Here is a 22,343-nt window from a genome sequence, read left to right as displayed (position 1 = left end):
ACTAATAGTTTAAAGATTAATGATGCACCAGCCGGAATGATTCCTGTCTGTTTCTTCTTTTAAGAATACAGAAAAAAACACATTCTTCAGTCACACCTTAAGCCAGTTTATTCAAGATGTCCCTCAGGTGAGCGACCTAGGACCATTTGTTAACTATATTTGCCTTAATCTGCGGGCAAAAACAGAATACTGTCAAGTGTTTGGCTGAATATATGCCCTTGTTTGAAATAAAAATTGATTGTGTATTTTGTACCAACCTGCGTTCTATAAATGCCTGCCACACCCCCACCTCGCTGTAAGTTAATTAAGACAAATCTAATATAGTGACCTTTAAATTTTCTTTTTGTTTTAGATTAAGTAGACATACGCAAATACATGTGCAGAGAGTTTGATTTAGGTCTCATATGTGAAACTTGATAGAATAGCAGAAATACCAACTAAAGATCGACAAAAATATGAAAAAATAACCATCGGGTCTACAAAAGAACTATTACACAAAATCAATTTCTCTTGATTTTTCTGTGCATGTTTCAACTAGAAATATTGTTTTCTGTTATAAAAATGCTTAGATTTCAAATTTATGCTAGTTATTGTACTTTACTGAAATACATGGTAGGTGTATGGAAATTTTGAAAAATGTTCAAGATAGCATCATATCTGGAGGCAAATGAAACTGAAACTGTGCTGGTGACCTGATATTTTTATTTCATTTTTCAATATATCATAACGCGATCTTGTAATACAGAACATTCCATCAAAATCTATTATTGCGAAAAAATCAAGAAACTGCCACGAGTGTCTTTAAAGGGTTGAATATCAAACAAAATAGCCGATGTGGATATTCTCTATCAACATAAATAGCTATGTGGTAATTAATGACTTTTACTGAAAAACAATACAAATATCAGTTGACATTCTGGAGTGTGCCAAATATCATGTTATTGGCTTACTTTTGATCCCTGGTGGAAGGTCCATCCGTTCTGACTTAACGTAATAAAGCATTACATTATACAAAAAGCAAATGTATATCTTCTGGTCATAGTGGGCAATGGGCATATTTAGTTTTACAATGGCCCACTGAAAATTATTTCTTCAGGTGCGCCAACATGGCCAGAAAGCTTTGGTATTTTAAACAAACACGTTGTCATTAGCTCGATATTCGGAGACTGACGAATCTCCGCTAACAATAGTACAGCAAACAGGCAAATACTGGAACATTTTGCTGGGGGTTCAAAAGTCAACAACTAAACCTAAACTTGACCCTTTTAAATTGAAATGTTAAACAGTTGAATGTTTCAAAGTCATGCGGTTACTAATAAAATAAACCACTTGTAATAGAAAGTGATATCGTTTATAACAATATAAGCTTTAGTAACATTCAATACGTTTTAAGCCAAAACTTTTATATAACATACAGAACCTAAATAGTGACATTATGTTGCAATACAAAGTGATAATTTATTCATGCAATTGATAATGCTGCGTCCAGAAGATATAAAAACAGTTTACCAAATATTAGAAGACCGATCCGATGATAGTGCCTTCATACCAATTTCATTCACAGAAACATCAGTCAATATGATATTGGTGTAAATAAATTGAATTACTTGTTTGCTAAGCCATTTCTTCAAGTTTTATTTTCATAAAGTATGACACGTTTAGGACAAGTGCACATAGAATGAACTGGGAAGATACCAGATATAGCCAATCATCTGTAGAAATACGACTTTCTGATGTTCACTTTTTGATATCGCACACACGGAGGAAATCGCTCTATTCATGTAACATTTTGTAATTTCCTTGTTACTTGATGGATTTTGATAAAATAAAAAGCGTCGAAGACAGAACAACGAGCGCCTTCCTCCGCTCCCATTTTCTTGTCTTCGACGCTCTTAATCTTATTAAAATCTGTCAAGAAATCAGGAAATTATAACCAAACTTAATCGAGCGATTTTCCTCGCGTGTACGATACCCAAAAGCCACGTGAGTTGGCCACCCTATGAGGCATTGACGAAGAACTTATTATCGTACAATAATTTAATGTGTTTGGATTCTTTAACCTATTGTGTGGCTATAAATAAAAACTCAAAGCAGATATGTTAAAAATCTATAAAGAGAAACTGTTCGTATGGTACATTCTAATACGATATTTTACGTATGATTTAACTATATTATTTTCCTACATTAAGGAAAAATATGTCATTGCAAAACTAATTTAATGGATTAAAAAGCAATCAAAGGAAAATAAACATGTATACTGTATTACACTTTAAGAATATGCCAACATTGCAGCTTCATGATTTTATAAAACAAAATCAACAAACAGCCTAAATACACAAAACAAACTTTTACCTCAACATCCACTATATTAACATCCTCGTCCACATCTAAAGCGTCCGAACCGACGATAGCAATTACCATAAGTGGTAATATTATCTCCATCATAGATATCATATTTTTGTTTCTTTGGTTGTAGCTTTTTCTCCTTTCTCAACTACTTCTGTATTGTTTTACGACGTGATCGCTAATGATATAAGAAGTTTCTTTGTTGTGCACTGCATTCCTTTAAAACTTAGACCCATCCTACAAAGTGCAACTGATTGGCTGAAAATAACGATCAATGTAACACCAAACAAGGTTAATGTGCATCGCAAATATAAAGAGATGCCAGCATTTTCTTGATCGTGCAATGTGTTTCATCTATTTTCTGTAGTTGTACAATGTTTGAATAACGTTTTCAGGCGTTGTATCAGACTTATGTTTCTTTTAATCATTACAAAAATTAGGAGTAAGCGTTACCGTAGTTTCATTTTTTTTATCTTTATCAATTAACAGTGCATTCTGCTCGGAGAACAAGATGTCTGGTCAAAATAAACATGTTATTGAAATGTATTGAAAAACACCCTCAGAAAATGCTTTCACAAAATATGCTGTTGAGCAATTACGCGTAAGTAGATCATTTCTCAATGAATAAAACTAAACCCTAGAAATTATGAAAGTGGCCTAGATCTTTTTTTTCAATATAATGAGCTTTAAAACATGTCAAAAATGTAAGTGCCAGATCTGTATATAACTCATTATGCCATATTTCATCAACAATATAGAATACTCCAATATAACACTGTGTACTCACTTTTTGTTTGGTGTAAACAGTTACAAAGGCTAATTGGATCACCTTTGCACTTTTAAGTATTGCACAAGTAAACAGTTTATATGAAACGTAATATGTCACTATTTTTATTTAAGGCCAGAAGATATGTTATACAACTTGCTATGTATATATATAGTTTAAACACCATTAAAGAGAATTCCTACAGTTTTTTCCTTTCATAGAATTTTTTAAATTCACATATATGATAGGAAAATTTGTGCTGAAAACAATGAACAAATAAAAACAATAGGTCACCAGGCTTGTTTTTGTGGAAAATTGTTTTGAACACACCCACTGTTCCGGAATTGCCAGGGATGTTTCAACATTTTCATAATTTTCTGCTTTTTTATAAACACCAACCAAAATATACATTAAGACAGCACAATTACAAATACGGTTTGTTTCTTTTTACAGATTTTATAATATACTTATTTGATATCATAGTCATATTTGTAATACTCTACCCTTACCATAATGGGTACAAATGAAAAAAGAATATTGTTTCATATTTACGTTTGTGAACTTTTTTCTATGAAAAATACCCATAGTGAAGAATATTTTTTTAAATTTTGAAAAAACTCTTTCATAGAATTTTTTCCTGTTTTTCTTGTGTATAGATAATTGTATTGTGAGCATAAAAATGGCTAAAAATATATGGGTCACCAGGCTAAATTTTATGTTAAAACCGCTAGAATACAACACCGGTTCGGACGGAAATGGCGCGAACCTGGCCAAATTGATTAAATGTATGTCTGCTAAAATTTTTTATTTTTTTTTAAAAATTCTTAATTCCTTCTATAATTGAATACTAAATATTCTGAAAGGTGATATTGTCTTATCAGTACTAAGTCAATTATCTTACATTATATGAACAACACTGTCTTTGTACTAAAATGCGATGTGAAAACACAACCACAAAAATAGCAAGATACCTGTCAGGCATGGTACTTGTCAATACAACATAAACCAGTATCAACATTTGATTACTGATAAAACTTATCAAAAATGTTATTTCATTCAAGATTCCTCATATTTAAGATTGTCTGTCACATGTTTCAACAAATATTGACTTCAGTTCAGTTTTCCATAGAAAGTGTCGGCTGCGCAGAAAGATGCGGATAAAAAACTATAGGAATTCATTTTAAATGCTCTAAAATTCTGAAAAGGAGGTCATAAGGTTGAATTGGTTATATGAAAAAAAAAGAATGAACTGAATTGATATAATGTGACCTTCAGTCACTTACTATTTGGGGTAAATTATCCATTAGGAACTTTGGTTTGATGCTGGTGTCGCGTGACTATCACACGCGTGATAATATTACTACGCCTGTGGTAATTAAAAAAGCGTGGGAATCACGTGGCTTCGGGTAAGGACGAACGGTTTTAGTTTTAGACATATATACCAATTTGATGCATCAAAATATTTGGAATGGTTTCTATTAATGGAAAATATCCACAATTTACAATTCCCTATTACAGACAAATGACTCTGTGAGATAATGGATTAAAGGCGTACGCTAGAATTCCCTGTATATGAAATGGGCGAAAATTTTCCCAATAACAGAATTTCTTTAAACTTTTGATATTGAAGGACAATCATCTAAGAAACAAAAAAAATGCAATAAAAATCTTAGGTCGCCGGATTCGAAAAAGAGTTATCTGCCCTTGAAAACGTCATTTTTGGGGGAAATGCCGTTTTCAAGGGCAGATAATTCTTTTTCGATACCGGGGACCTAAGATTTTTATTGCATTTTTTTGTTTCTTAGATGATTGTCCTTCAATATCCAAAGTTTGAAGAAATTCTGTTATTGGGAAAATTTTCGCACCAAATTCTAGCATACGTCCTTAAGCTCCCTCTCAATATGCAGAAAATATGAGCCGTGCCATGAGAAAATCAACATAGTGGCGCAGTCTGGTCAGGATCCATGCTGTTCGCTTTCAAAGCCTATTGGAACTAGAGAAACTGTTAGCGAACAGTATGGATCCTGACCAGACTGCGCGGATGCGCAGGCTGGTCTGGATCCATGCTGGTCGCAAAGCCACTATGTTGACTTTCTCATGGCACGGCTCATATGCTAATTTCTAACATACCGGGTAAATATTGTCAAATCATAAAGAAAAAAAAACAGTGAAAAGTGCAATTTTATATGCATGGTGAATTTATGTACTTCATATGAAATTGCATTTACCTCTTAAACACGTAAAAGACTGAGGCATCTGGGCAAGTTCTTTTGATGCAGTATCACACACTTCAAAATGCTTCGGAATTTATTACTGTACAAATGCTGATAATTTTTTTCAAGAGTACCCAACAACAAAGTTAATAAAAGTTTTTAAAACAGAAATTGCTACATTCATATTTACTAAATTTTGTTTTGAATGTGGTTAAACCAAATTGGGCAGCATTTTATGCCAGTGGTTTATTTTAAGAACAAGTAGTACCATTACATGGAGTTATATTAAATATGTATATTTTATTACTTATTGCGGAAATCTGTAATTACCTCTCTTTAATACAAATGTTCTAAAAAATGGACTCTTTCTTTTGATTTTGATATGACTTCTATTTTTACGTTTGCATTTGATAAATGTTGGTTATTGCAACTACTTGAAATAAAAGGTAGCGTGTAGCTTTGGAATTCATCTATTTTCAATTTTTCTTGGTTGGGCAGCCAAGAAAGAAAAGACACAGGGAATTAATAGTGATTTATAAACCTGCATTTCTAATGAATTTTGGCAAAATAAGTACTTGTCAATACAAATCCTTCTCAACATTCCTGCAAAAGTGCTTATATTCATAATATTCCGTAAATTATATTTTCATGTATTCTTATTCTAAGGTAGCTCTATCGTGATTGGGCAACCAGGATAGGAAACTCAAATTTTAAGAATGCTTAAAGTGAAAATCTTATGTATATTAAGAACTCCATGAACATAAGTAATAGAAAGAGCATTGAAACTCGAGGGTAAACGATTTGTACGAGGGGGCGTAGCCCCCGAGTATAAATTGTTTAGCCGAGAGTTTTAATGTTCTTTCTGTTTTGTATCATAGCCTGCCATATATGGTAGTTGTAGGCGTTCCACATTGCCATATACAGCAGTTCAGTGTGTACTAAAATCCTTGCTTTACAAATGTGTAAAGCCCAGGTAAAATAAACCAATGCTAGAGCAGAAAATCAATAAAATACACTTCGCAGTCTACTGTTTCAGACACGCAGGCATACTTTTCTTTCCAACAGTGCGGTAACTAGCGTGCGGGTATTAAATACCTGCACACTTTTAGTTACCGCACTCTGTACTCAGAGTATACGAATTACCTGCACCAAATTTGTTAAGAAAAAACACCGAGCTATGATACAAATAAGTGTAAATGATCACTTGGTTAAGTTTCGTACAAATTCACGAGTTGACCAAACTCTAACTGAACACCTTTAAAGGCTCGTCTACACTATTCAAGAAAACTTGCACAAGATATAAATCACAGCAACTTGTATAGTGTAGACAGTACATTGTGTCCCACATTAGTGTCTTTTTGAGTGGCAGTTTCCAGATAATTTTAGGCTACAAGATCTTGTAGCGTTTAGAACTCGTCCTATTTTTCTTGGATGGTAGTGCTGTCAAATGCTCTGATAAAGGGTTTTTGATGAGGAGCACCTGCCCGGTATGGTATTTTGTTTACATTTTTCCATTAAATGTGTATTGAGATCTAATAAAAAATCATTGAATGTTTGGCTTTGATAATTTAACAGTGTGGACAGCAGAAAAAAAAGATGTTTTAATTGAATGACATTATATCTAGTACTCCAGTGAAAGAGTAACATCAGCAAGTTCGGTGTTCTCAAAAAGTATTTTCACAATATCAATGATGTTTCTCACAATGTTACATATTAACAAAATATGACTTTTTTTTAATCATATTTCCTGAAATAATATCTTTTAAGTAGCTTTGTTCTTCAACTGGATATGTTTTTCTCAATCAATGTTTTCACCAATGATTCATTTTTTAAATGTACAAATATTTGATCTTAATAAACACTTTGTACCGGTATCATTTCGGCCACTTTTTTTTATTTACCTGTCATGATTTCCCTCCATTTAAAATTAATGTGTCTTCCAAGTTCAAGAAATATTGCAAAGCACTAATTGCTTGTACAAGATATAAATTATCTAGTGATTTTTGGGCCCTACAAGATTTTCCTGAATAGTGTAGACGAGCTTTAAGATTTGGCACTGAGTCTTGCAAGCGTTTCATTCTCGAATTATTACAAGAATAATCAAATTCAACATCATCATAAAATCGAATGAAATCGTCTGACTGAATAAAAAACTATTGGAATGTTGTTATCAAAGAATCAGGGAATTCTATTAGGATCTAGAATATGCTTTGTCAGATATAGAAAATCCTCTCAAGATATACTTAATTTTACTAAACATATTATTTATTGTATATGTAGAGCTGCATTCAAAATTAACTGTCATTATTGTTAATTTGAAAGCTGTTTTAGTGGTATCATACAATTATACTGAATTTTGCTATACATGTGTTTATTCTGTACTAAGTAAATAAACTATGAGTAGTAGTATGCGAGTCTTATATGCCTTTAAAGGTCGAAACGAGATATATTTTTAGTTGTATTGTGAATGTTTTCGACCGAAATGATGAAAATATAAATAAAGACCCAAATAATGCGAAACAGACACAATCCCTTTGCAAAACTAACCAACACATTAATTCAAAATACTTGCCAAGAAAAAAAATGAGTTTCTGCAAATATGATTGTTTGTTATTATGGAATACCAAAACACAATATGAGCTATTATCTATAATCACAGCACTTAAAGAGAAGATAAACGGGGTAATGTTGTCCTAATATTGATCAATTGTCTCTTCACTAATAGTTTCGTTATATCTCTTGTTAGGGTTAATTATGATGCGATATTTTGTATTATCTGTGGCTAATGGGGGTTTGAGTTTTATGAAAAACATTTGTAGACAAGATAAGATAGAAAAAGCAAGTATCATTTAGAAACTGTTCGGTATATAAGTGAGCGTCTGTTTCCTATTTACAGGGTCTTCCTCACACATCAAAAGCTGGAAAAGTGGTGTGTGTGTTTTTTTCTATTTGATAAAATATATCTGTGTTTAACATATAAACATGAAAATAAACGGGTTGTCATTAGATAACTCAATAAATAAATAAATAAATAAATAAATAAATAAAGCCGTTATAAATTTTGGAGTTAGTGATCTTAATAAATTTTGCTAACATGTATGAAATTATGAGCCGACAGTATCTTATGAATGTGAAAATATATTGTGGGGATGTGAAATATATGTCAGTTTCTTTTTTATTCAAACTTTTAACCCCTTAAAAACGTAAATGCATGCGTATGAAATTTGCTCTTTTATCTCAGTTTCAAATCTAAACGTAGAAGTTAACGGACTTTACGCAATAATTTTTCTACACTTTAGCATATGTATACGCATTTTACTGTGCGCAATATGATTAAGAAAAGTTATAATAACAAGCGTTTCGATATGTTCAAGAATGTTGAGATAATTTAGGAAAAAAGGCATACTCGTACAGTTGCAAGATAAATATCGTTATAAATCTTGGAGCTAATGATCTAAATCATTTCGTCTAAAACCTATGAAAGTATGTTTCAGTAGTAAATTTCGAATCTGAAAATAAGTTAAGATAATAATATGAATTATTATTCAATTTTACAATTTTGCACACTATCTTAGTTCAATTACATACATCGTATTAAACAAGTAGAACTAATACAAAGCATAACTGAACCAATATGAAATAACCAGGGCCAATACGATAAAACAGAGCCAATAGGTAATCTTGGAGCTATGATCTTAATACGTTCAACCTAAAACCTATGAAGGTATGCTCCAGCAATAACTTAGAGGCTGAAAATAAGTTAAGATAATATTAATTATTTTTAAACTTTACAATATTACCCACTGTATTAGATCAATTGCGCACATATAATGAAACAGGTGGAACTTATACAAAGCATTACTGAGTCAATACGAGAAAACCAGGGCCAATACGGAATTCAAGCGTTTTGTTTGGTCCAAAAGAGAGAGCCAATACGGAGAAGTCACTTCCGTTAGATTTTTAAATAACGCCATTTTGCTTTACATACGTAAAAATTATATAATACGATAGTTTTTACATTTTTGACAAAAATAGTATCTAACATGTTCATGTAATAATCAAGAAAGTCTGAGCGGAGTACGTTGTCGATGTACGTCTTTGTAGATTAAAATGATACTTTCGGCTTTTTCGTTATTGTGTTCAAACATGTTTCTGTCAGACGTTCTGACAATTTTCAAGGGAAATTGATAAAATATGCGAACCTCAGAATAATTCAAAGAATAAAAACTTATCTTAAACAGACATTTAACAATGTGGATTATTTGTGAAATAGGAATAAAGATTCACATGCTAGGAAGTGGATGATTAATTGGTTGCGAACACAGAATGTCAATTGTAAACTGCAAACAAATTCAGACAAGTCGAAAGATTTCCTGCGGCCAGAAGTTATACAGACCAGAAATTGTTGATAGTAACTTATGGGTGAATAACGTACTTGTTTTGTTTTTTATTATACCATTACGCTTTAGTGTAAGAAATATTACTTCATTCTACATGATTTACAAGTAGATATGAACTATGTATTTCTTAATTCTGAAAGTTATTGTTTTGAGCAAAAATAATTATATTTCCCTTTCATGTATAGCATAACTTTTAGCTCAACTGGTCGCATTCCTTGACTATTGAAATACTTTACTAGAGCTTTCACAAATGTGATTCATGCCTTCACCTGGACTTGCTTGACAACACAGGACCATAATCTAGGAAATTTGAAGAGCAATTAACATAAAAACCCTTATGCACAACAAGGTATGAATATTGATCATTGCTGAAAGTTTGAATAAATTATATGAAATAATGAATGAGGAATTCAGGTCACAAACATTTCTCTACATATCTTATAGAGTGCTAGCGATATTGCAAAAACGGCGTTCCATAAATGCGATAAGACAATCGCATATCGGTAAAAAGTCACGTGAAATCACCCAGTCCCCATGTGCTATACTACTTGTTGCATTCCAATATACCTGCGGCCTTCAGGGCCGCAGGTAATATGAATAATACGAGGCATGGGGTGTATAATGCGTGGTTGTTTGGTTGTATTATCTTGATCAGCACATGCGTGTACAATTTTGTGCCTCGTTGCCTGCAGCCTACATAGAAATGACATTGAAAGCAGTTTCTATTACGGCTCAAATGTTAAGATACTTACTGGAGAAAATAAATATGGTAAGTTCAAGTTATTGCTTATTATGTAGGGGCGTAACAATATGTCTCAACATTATTCACTCACACATACCTGCATATAACCCATTCTTTTTATTGGCTGAAATGACTATGCTTAAAACATTTTTTCTTTATTATTTTCAATGTGCAGACCTGTCGTAAGGTAACTCATAGAGTTCTTACGGTGTTCCCGCCAATATTCGATAGTTGAATAATACAATCATCATTTATCAAGCGATTGCATACTGGCCTAGTTATTTGTCCTCGGGCAGTCGTATTGGCCTCGGCGTACGGCCTTGGGCCAATATGACAAGCCTTGGACTAATAACAAGGCCAATATGAAATATCTTGATTAATAACTTTATGATATGTAAAGCGTTGTGCGACTCGTAGATTCTGGTACTGAATTAGCACCAAAAAAGACGCAGATGGACGGTCATAACATTTGCCCTTTTTAAATTATTTTCAAAACTTCAAAATGAAAAATCTGAAATAATTTCAGCATGAATGACCTGTGCTTTCATAGATCTGGCTACCTTTTGATATTAGTTCTAAACTGACCAGAGAACAGAAAAACTGCACACATAACAAACACGTGCTTTACATTTGCTTTCTTTGTGTAAAGCATGTCGGCGTAGGTAAAATCTATTTTTTTTTTAGTTATCTAGTGATAACCCGTTTATTTTCCATTCCATATAAAACAGTACATCAATTTATACAATACAACATGTAAACAAGGCTGCATAGTGAAGAAGTTAAGAGCAGAAATAAAAAAAAAACCAACACATTATTAGTAAAGAGATACAATCTTAATCTTAGCATGTACTGCTTATGGATGTTTGACTTTTTTTAAGATCTTAATATTTTAAACAAAAAAAAAATACATAGTGAATGAAATGAATGGAGGTTATATTTCTTAACGTTAGAAAAAATTCCATCGTACATCCTTAAGAAACTTTATAAAAGAGAACTTCATTTCTAAGAAGACATATTAAAGTTTGGTTGAATACAAATAAAATCCATTCCATCCGCCGCTTTTAATGTAATAAAAAAGAAATAGAATTGGTTCTGCCTTTAAAAAGAGTGTTGATTTTTAAAAATAGTGATTTTTTAACCTTGGCAATTATATAATGATCAATCTCTATTCATTTAGTTCTAATACCAGGATACAACACCCGAGAAAACGTCTTTGCATTATCGTCAGTACTTTTTTCCTCAGGAAAACCGAAAATGAACGATTTTGCATAATTGAGTTTCGGAGGTCACACGTTCTCTCAATTACTTCAAGAAGAATTGAAGAAATTTAGAGAGAAAATTAAATACGGGAAAGCCTGTTTTTGTGTTTTCATGAAGGAAATGCGTGTAATTAAAAAAATAAGTTCATGAAAATTGAAAATAACAAGAACATATGTTACATACACCAAATGTTTAAAAGATCAGCTTCGATACTAAATTTTGTTCAAACATCGATGTGAAATGATTGAAATTTTGACCATTAATTAAAAGGCGAATTTTTAATCTATTAGTTTCGCAAAAAATAGTATCAAATTTTACTTTTGACACAGACCTGTGCATGTGTATCAAATAAAAGAAAGGCCTGCCTACATCTGACACTGCCTGTATACGATTCTCGAAAATCCGAAACAAAAAACCCATCAAGAACAAAGGTCCTGCATGAAAGACCACTTTTAAAAACCGCAGCCGCTTATACAGCACTTCAAATTGAATAAATGTATGTGTTACACCTGCATGCATGTAAACAGGTGCATAGCCATATACATAATAACATAAAAATGCAGCATGGAAGTAAAAATCACTGCAGGGCACCGCCTTTGAATGGCGAGCTGAGTATTTTAAAGCAGTTTACTAGTATCAAACATAACATGCCCCTTTAATCCCTGCCGTTCATGATTATGTAAACAAAATTACTGCCCATCAAGATGTACTCTTGTCTAGATGGGGGATTGTTATTGCATGTTGAAAATTTAAATGCTTTCTTTATATTGTAATTAAAAGTCTAACATAAGCATTAAGTCACTGTCTTTTAGTTATACACTTTTACAAAGATATTATTCTCTGTATTAGCAACATCTGTAAAAAAGAAGATTCCTTGAACAAAGTGGTTCTAACTGTACACAGCCAAACTTTTGTGAATGGCAACAATTTTGCTCTAACGACCGCTAGTTTTAATTCCTTACAGTGTGTTCTAACTTTTGAATAAAGACCACCGTTAAGACCAATATTAAACAATCATGGTAAATTATACATCAAAACAACAGTACTTTTAAAGTATAATTATCATTTAGGTGAACAATTATGTAACTTTTTCTTCTGTCACGCAACGAAAGTACATTTGTACTTCAAAATTGTTAGAGGCAATTTTCCAGTATCATGCGCATTTCAATTAGTTCTTGTCTATGAGCAATAGTTTCTTTCAAGCAATTATGGATGATACCACGTCTTAAAGTGGAATTTATTTAACAAATAATCTAGGCCTTCGAGTGGTTTATCGTCTGATTTACCACGGTTCAGAGTTCAGATGCGTAGGAATTGAACCACGAGGGCGTTAGCCCGAGTGGTTAAATACTGAAGCATCTGAACGTGGAAGCATCTTAAAGTGGAATTTATTTAACAAATAATCTAGGCCTTCGAGTGGTTTATCGTCTGATTTACCACGGTTCAGAGTTCAGATGCGTAGGAATTGAACCACGAGGGCGTTAGCCCGAGTGGTTAAATACTGAAGCATCTGAACGATGAACCGTGGTAAATTAGACGATAAATCACAAGAAGGCCTAGATTATTTTCATTCTGACATGCTCATTGATATATTTTAATAAATATTATGATGGACTCCATTTACGCGAGGTGTAATGTATCAGGCGTCATGTGGCAATTTGACGTCATAATTGACGTTATAATGCTCTCGAACGTCAACCGTTGTTTATCGCAGAATATACAGAGCTTGATTTCCTTCTTGTCATGTTAGAATGTGTTATTATGTGATTATGTTTGAATTTTCAACAGATTTATTAATTGACTTTATACGTGACTTCTAAAATGGCCTTGAGCTTTCATATAACAGTGATGATTTTGATTTTTTTTTCGAAGTTTCATATGTTTAAATTCTTAAAACGAAATCTAAATAAGAGGTATATCTTACAGTGTTCTTTGTATTTTTTCATAAGAATTTACAATGATAATTAATCTTAATCTATTTCCCAATATATTCGTATGCAAGATGGGCATATCCTGTCCTATCATAAATACACATAATCCCGCATTTCTTATCTATTTTTTATTTATTCTTTTTTCAAATTTCAATATTTTACTTCCAAATAACGCTCAAACAAACAAAACGTTGGAAGCTCACGTGCAGTTATTTCAGCTACAAGCTGTAAACAAATCCCAGCTTTCCAGTAGAAGCGGAAGAAGAAAGGCAAACAGGACGATTGTGTCGAGGCTAATAGCAACATAATGACTGGATTCAAACGCCGTTTCTAACACTAACAACAAGTTAATAAACCTCTAAAAGCAAAGCGTATTATTTATTATTAGATGAAAGCGGATGCAGTGGTCCACCATTTGATTATGATCCGGGGGTCGCGAGTTCAATCCACCTCTCTACCAACTAAAAATAATAACATGTAAAAAATGATAATAAAATGTGATAAAATTTCCGTGTATGGGTGCTTTAAATTTGGCACGCTTAAGAACCAGGAAAATTTCTCTAATTGGAGCGTTTTATTCTCCCATTAGCATTACTGTCTTTTGGATGAGTCGCCAAAAAGAAAAACCAGATTTTGGTAGCTTTTTACAATCAGTTCTTACAAAACTAACAGCAGGTTTGAATGAATAATGACAAAAAAATCTCTTAAATGAAACATTTCAACTAATAATTTTGAACTGAAACTGGCAATGATTCACTTAATGTGTGAAACTTTTAAATCAATTATTTTTAATTGATATTTACATAAAAATTAAAGTAATTTTTGAACTGATAACGACAAAAATCTCATAAAGAAAACTTCTGAATCAGTGATTATGTATCCTACATGCGTGAGGAGACATATCAATTGAGTACTAAGCGTCAGTTTTTCAGTCTGTTGGTCACAATTTTTTTCCGCACAATTCCTCTGACGCCACGTGGTGGATTTACAACAAACGTTACAAAAAAAATCATTGCCAAGCCTAGTTGTGCATTTCGACGGCAGGTTCCGCTTCAGCGATTTTCAGCAAGATTATGACCCTTTGCTCTGATGACACAGAGGGGAATTATAACAAACTTCTAAATAGTGATCAGTGTCAATAAAATCTGTAAAAATATTCTTTAGAAGCACAAAATTTCAACCAAGAAGAATAATAGCAGACTCGGTTTGACTGAGTCTGTTCACCATTCATGAGAGGTAATGAAATGTGCAACACCTCTCACGCCCCCTAGCACCGGCTAAAGCGGAACTCTATTACACGTATGTTGAATGAACTCCATGATCCCAAAGGACCGGAAAATATAACAAGCCAAGTTGTGCATTTCATAGACATGTTCCGGTTTGCTGATTTTCAGTGGACCCTTGATCCGTCAAATTTATGATATTTTGGCAACTGCTCTTATGTAATTGGGCGGATATCCACAAGAACTTGCAGGTGTAATCAATGTCAAGTCTCACTGTACATTCTATCGAGATGTTCCGGTTCAGTGATTTTCAGTGGTGTAACGGCCCCTGATTTATCGTAGTTTACCTTGTCTGTGCAAATACCCCGATAACACCAGCAGGAGTTACAACAAACTTCATTTCCAAATCTAGTTGTGCATTTCGTGGACATGGATATTTGCAGTTGAGTTATGATCCTTGATTCGTCAGATTTTATGTTGTTGTATAAAAAAAATCACGTAAAACTGCGTGCCAGATAGCACTATGTTGAGTCTGGATTGTTTATCCATTGTTTTGTATAACCAGTGAGTCAGATTGCATTTGTTCTGTCTCTTTATTCAATGCTTTCGCTTAATATTTCATTTCTTTAATGTATTTTTGGCGCATTTAATGCAAACACAAGAACTGGCTCTGTCTAAAGAGACAGTTAATTTAATCATAGTAGTTGTTTAACCTAGGCAATTACGTATCGATCAGTCTCTCTATTCATTACACTCTAATACCAGGGTAAAACAGAGAAAACGTGTTTGCTTTAACGTCACTGTTATTTTACAGATCAGGAAAATCAAAATGAACGATTTTGTATAATTGAGTTTCTAAGTCACAAGTTCTCTGCAGTAAGAAATGAAATTTGAAGAGAAAATAAACACGATTAAGTCTGTTATTGCTTATCTTAGCGAAAATATTTGTTTTCAATTAAGAAATTAAGTGGAAACTGAATGTGACCGAAAACTATGTTACTGATACCGAATTCGGCATTCATGGACGTGAAAAGACTTGAGATTTGTTCATGAATTCAACTGACTTTGAAATTAGGTTTCTATGTTTTGGCTACTGCTGTATGTTTAAACTTTTATGTTGTAGATAAACAGCAAGCCATATCTGTTTTGCATATGTTTCTCTAATATGTAATTCTTTATGATCGCTTTTGAATGTCAATAGCTAAACAAATGATGAAATTTTGTACATGAAAGAATAGGCATACTATTCATATTTTAAAACAAAATTCTAAAGCGATTTTTATGATACAATATCAATTATTTAAGTGATACCAATTCTCTGATTATATATTTTCGTTGTTACACCCTAAAGGTCTTATTGAATGATAATATTTTGTTACTAAAATATCTCTCAAAATGTTATTGGTTAATGAACAATTTATATTTATTTGAGATTAGATATTTTCTTATTTGTATGATATACGTTTTAATGTATTGACGTCTTCAGAAGTCCGAGGGGACGTTTGTGACCGAAACCGAATACATGCATGTATAAACAAATATATTAAAAATATATTTGGAGCAAATTGACAATTTGTACAGAATATACTCGTATATACATGTATGGTGAATATTGCCATTTAATGTAATTAAACATAGTATTGTCATTGTATATATAAGTATCAGGTGAAGGTTGTAATATAGAATATGTGAGTTAGATTTTCGTCCTTTAAAAGAGAATAATGTAAGGTGAATGTTGACAGGATATATAGAATATATGGTCAAATTTCTCACTTTGTATGGAATTGGAAAGATAAACTGCAGCTCTATGATCATTCCATGTATATTGATATTTACGTTGAATATTGCCACTTTATATGAATTATATACGATGAGTATTTTCAATTTATATAGAATATGTATTGAAAATACCAAAATATCGAACATTATCATCTCATATAGAATATATATAGTGAATTATGTCATTTTGCCATTTTATGTAGAATGTATAAACAGATGTTGTTGTTTTTTTGTTTAATGTACAAGGAACTGTAAATTCCTCTCGAACAAATGAAGGGACGTTTCGGTCTTGAGATACTGTATCGTCGTTTTCAAAATGTTCTGCATAAATTATGCTTCTATAATTGAAAAGTTCAATCTGCCATTCACGACCAGTTGTATAAAATTGCTAAATAAAGCCATTGCTAGCTGAGAATGCTTTTTTTTTAGTAATTAAGATGAAAAAATATTTTCTGCAATTGCAATTTCTATGTGAGCAATGCTTGTTATCAAGGAACATCGCATGTACAGCAGTGAAGATACTATGTGTCTATACTTTACTTAAGAAAACACTGTTCAGGAATGTATACGACGTAATTCCACCTTCGTATTAATCATTCTGTCTTTTTATGTATTTCTGTTTAGGGCTTATAGAAATGGTGTTTACATATCTATCATTTTGAATGGTATTTTTAAACAAAAGAAAATCAAATTGAAATAATTAATCATGAAGGTTAAGACAGTATGTCTGTACTTCATTGAGTTGGTATATCTCTTGTATAACCAAACATAGCTTTCATTCTTATGATAAAACTACAGAGTTACAGCACACATAAACGAGGGAAGTGGCAATTTTAAGAAAATAAAGTAATGCCGTTTCTTTGCATTCTTTATCAAAAATAAAATTACGTTTCTTTACAATAATTATATTTAAATTAATAATATTTTAAATGCAAATCCTATATCATATGCATTTATAGTAAAACTATTATATTCATAGATTTTTAATGTAGTGTATTTCCATTCAGAAACTGTGAATATGTAAATATCTGAATTCTGTAACAATAAATTAATAAATATTAATATTTTAAAAAGAACCATCGGAATTGTAAAATATGTGTTTCCAAGACTGCATATAAAATGTGCGATACCATGTGTTTCTATAACTCGTAATTGCTTATAAATGAGTACCAATTCTCTACAGTTCATGTTTTAATATGTTTTGATAAAATGCTTTGAATACGAAATTTGATAGAATCAGTAAAATGTCTTTTACGTCATTGGCCGCATGTTAATGAAAATAATAAAATTGTAGATTTTGCGTAATATTGATTTGATTACTCCCATGCAAGACATATTGTGATTTTCATTTTTTACCGCAGAAAGCTCTAAACAAAGATCAAATTAGTTAGATATTTCGTAAGAAATAATTTTCTTAGTACTTAAGCTTGAAATTGAAAATGGAACTCGTTGACAAAACTAACGAGATCAATTAATATATTTTCCTGTTACACTTTTAAGAACCTTATGTCCCTAAACAAACGGAATAACTTTAATATTATTAAAAAGAAATATATCTAATATAACCCAGAATGTTCTTCTGCAATACAGATAAGAAAGGAAACATTTAGCACCATTGTTAAACTTTCTTGACAAGAGTGTCAAAATGGTCAATACTTGATCACCTTGCTGTTTGAATCATCTGAAGTTGCTAGTTTTCGTGTTTGACATGCAAGACCAGTGCAGAACAATATCCTTCTTTGATGTGTTAAAGATATATTCAACTGTTATGATACGAAGCAAAAATATTGTTCCCACATCACCAGATGCAGCATCTGAAAATGAAAGAAACTGCATAGTCTTTATATTTTCTTGTATATATGTACGAATTTCACAAAGATATATCTTATATTAAAAGTTATTGCAGGTCAACATTTTGCGATGCACGAATAAACATAAAATTGAACGGCATAAAATAAATAAAATAAAACTAAATATAGCAGGTTAACTTACTTGAATGTAAAAAATAAATTTGATGAGAAAACAGTGATTTCAAAGTTTTTTAATATCCCAGCTAGCACAGCAACGTTGAAACAGCGTTGAACTTAAACGTTGAATTTTGGTTGGATTCATATTTGATTTTGAAAGTGGAAACAACGTTGAAACTTTAACTATTATTCAACGTCGAATTCAACATTGTTTCAACGTTGATTTAACATTATCTCAGGTTGAAGTCAATCAAGTATTATTTAATTAAGGTTAAAAAAATATTGCTGATTATTAGATCCTGTATTGTCAATGGTTGATATCTATAGACTTGATATTTGGTCAAGGACTTGAATAACTACTCAACTGGGATTGGTTAGACGTTGAAATAACGTTGATAAATGGTTGAGGACTTATTCAGTTCATATTTTCATGTTTTAAAAAATATATAAACTGCTTCAAGTCCAAGTTTATTTCCAGTCATCCTCATTTGAGATCATAATCGTTTGCAGCATTTTTCTGAAAGTATAAAATAATCTGGCTAATTATTGATAAATCATTACTGTAACAACCAATATTCAAATCTTATAAAAGTTTCATTGTTTGAAATGGCTTTTATAGTTTACTTTGTATGTTTAATTTCTAGTCAGGTTTACTAAATACACTTCCATAGCCATTATACATAGAAACATAAGACGCAGATGCCAAATATCAGTCTGCGCAGAAATACATACATACGACCCTGGCATAGCATTTCAAAAATAACAAGAGCTGTCTGAGGACAGCAACGCTCGACTATTCAACAGCCTTGTCGATTGAATGAATACGGAAGTCGAAAAAGGGACATAATTTAGTAAAAAGCAAAATAGGGTTATGGAACCTGCATAGTGCTTATCAGCTCATGACAGTGGACGAGCGTGTGAAGTTTCAATCCATTCCCATTAGTGGGTACTGAGATACCAGCTTACATATAGGAATTTAACCAAAAACTCATAAGTTGAAAAAAGGGCATAATTTTGTAAAATGCGAAATTGAGTTATTGACCCTTTACATTGCATGTCATATCATGACAGTGAACAAATGTGTGAAATTTCAATCCTTTCCCATTAGTGGATACTGAGATATCAGCTTACATACAAAAACTTAACCAAAAATTTCTATGTTGAAAAGGGGCATAATTTTGAAAAAAAAAGCAAAATAAAGTTATGGGACCTGCTTTGTGCATGTCAGATCATGACAGTGAATAAGTGTGTGAAGTTTCAATCCATTCCAATTAGAGAGTACTGAGATACCAGCTTACATACAAAACCTTAACCAAAAAATTCTAAGTCGAAAAAGGGGCATAATTTTGTAAAAAAGCAAAATAGAGTTATGGAACCTGTGCAGTGTAAGTCAGTTTATCACAGTAAATAAGTGTGTGAAGTTTCAATCCGTTCCCACAAGTGGTTACTGAGATACCAGCTTACATACAAAACCTCAACCAAAAATTTCTAAGTGGAAAAAGGGGCATAATTTTGTAAAAAAGCATAATAGAGTTATGGAATCTGTGCAATGTAGGTCAGTTTATCACAGTGAAAAAGTGTGACGCCGACGCATGGGTGAGTCCAGTAGCTCTACTATTCTATGAATAGTCGAGCTAAATATCATGTATTAACAGCACGTGATTTGCCTTGTTTGCACACGATTTTTCTCCCGTTTATACATGGGCGGATTTCGTGAAAAAAGTAGTTTTTATGCAAGAAGTTGAAATTAGAAATTCGATAATACCTGAGACTTATTTTTTGAAAATCGAAAATACTGTTATAGAGTTTAAGTCAAAATATATGCCTGTAATAATGAATTTTATTATCAACTGTAAAAATGATAAGAATCACAGCATTAAGGTATATAAAAATGTATCATGTCACATGTACAAGCGCAACAATAATTTTAAACAATATTTTATGCAACATGTATTTTAATGTTATACCGGCAGTCTGAGTGTACGAGTTAGGCAAGTCAGTATTAATCTTGAAACAATTTTCAAAACACCTTTTTTATCTTAACCTTCCAAGACCAATATTCAACGTTGATTCAACGTCAGGTAGCGGACAAACAGCAACAGAACATCTCCTATGGTTGCTGAAGGTTGAAATAAGGGGTTGATCAACGTCACGAGCAAGTTTCAACGTTGATTCAATTTTGTGTGCCTGCTGGGATGCCATTTTAAAGCTGAAAATACTATGTTTAGCTGGCTAGGTTTCCAATAATTTGTTACTATGTATATACAAAATTTACTGTCTTGTTCATATCACAGTTTGTTGGGTTTATCAGTTTTTTTTCTAGTACAGGTTTCATCATGTTGTGTTTATCATTCACTTAAATTCCTTTAATGTGTGTAAACAAACGTTTGTGTACATCAATCAAAACAAAACAATCAATAAAAGACTTTAAAATTGCATACTCTCCCTAATGTTTTCTTTAATTTAGTCATGTTTTCTGGTTGTTTTTATGAAACACAAATCTATGATAACGTTACCGAATTAAAAGAACGTTTCATCATATAAAATAAACAAATGTTCAAGAATTGCAAATACACTTTCAAGTAGTTTTATCTGTTTGTCCTTAGAAAACAGTGTTAAAACATGCAAATTAAATTTGAAAAAAAAATGGCATTTCCACATATTATCTATCTTCCAATTAGTCAAACCCCTGCTGGAGACCTAGACTTACTATTTAGGTAAACCGTTAAAATACTAAAGAAATACCAAATTACAATTACAAATGAAATTATTTTTTTATCAAGGAAAACAAACGTCTAGCAAATTCGGTTAAAACGTCTTTACGTAGAATCTCTTATAAACAAATGATGACTTGATGGAGTGGGTAGTGCGCATGCGTAAACTTTAAAGCAAACATTGAAGGCTTCACGGCCAGGCATATTTTAATTTGAGACAGAAGCGCTCTGAAAGGCTGTCAAATTTAAAGTGTTCTCCACTTGCTTCAGTTAACAGCAAGTCTAAAATAAACGTATTTTTTGTCATTTACCAGGAATGCTTAATCAAAACTAGCGCTTTTACGATAACAACAAAAAGACAAAGACTCGGCTCTGTCTAAATAATAGCGATTGTTTAACCCAGGCAATTATGTAATGATCAATCTCTATTCATGACGCTCTAATGCCAGGACAAGGCACTCAAGAAAATATATTTTCTTTAACATAAATACTGTATCGTCTCAAGAAACCGAAAATGAACGACTTAGTGCAATTGAGTATCAAAGGTCAGGTCTCTGCTATGTCAAGAAGAAATCAAGAATTTTTTTAGAGAAAAGGCAAATACGTTGAAACTGTTATTGCATCTCGTGGCGAAAATGTCTGTTATAAAGAAATTAAATGAATGAAAATATTTTTCTGACATTGAAATTAAGACATTGACATAAATACTAGAAAATAAAACGATTGGAAATTGATATTTAACCAAAATGCGAAATTACCATCAATAACATCATAAAAAGTATTAGAGTATCATATTTTTATGTTTGTAATGTTTTTACCCGTGAAAAGGCGTATGTCACAAAGATTAAAGATAACCCACCTGTATCTGACACTGTCCGTATATGAGATGGTTATAAATACCAGGATGTACTCTTGCCTGGATGCAGCATGGCTATCTTCCAGATATACACTTTCCTTAACCGTTGTGTAATAAAAAGCAATATGTACTCTTGTCCAGAGGGG

At 32.2% G+C, this 22,343-nt stretch overlaps 1 protein-coding gene across 1 annotated transcript in view; it reads right to left on the bottom strand.

The window, feature by feature from the left end:
* The window catches only part of LOC123554198 (uncharacterized), a 32,218-nt gene extending 29,676 nt beyond the window's left edge, over nucleotides 1-2,542 (bottom strand). The window contains exon 1 of the mRNA XM_045344169.2: nucleotides 2,353-2,542. Coding sequence (XP_045200104.2) covers nucleotides 2,353-2,454 — 102 coding nt within the window. The 5' untranslated portion in view covers nucleotides 2,455-2,542. The remainder of the gene's footprint in view (nucleotides 1-2,352) is intronic.
* Between the last annotated feature and the right edge of the window lie 19,801 nt (nucleotides 2,543-22,343).

The sequence above is a fragment of the Mercenaria mercenaria genome, chromosome 7 (assembly GCF_021730395.1).
Source record: "Mercenaria mercenaria strain notata chromosome 7, MADL_Memer_1, whole genome shotgun sequence".
NCBI classification, from domain to species: Eukaryota; Metazoa; Mollusca; class Bivalvia; order Venerida; family Veneridae; genus Mercenaria; species Mercenaria mercenaria.
The sequence above is the reverse complement of the archived record's forward strand: the minus strand, read 5'-3'. Positions and strand labels throughout refer to the sequence as shown.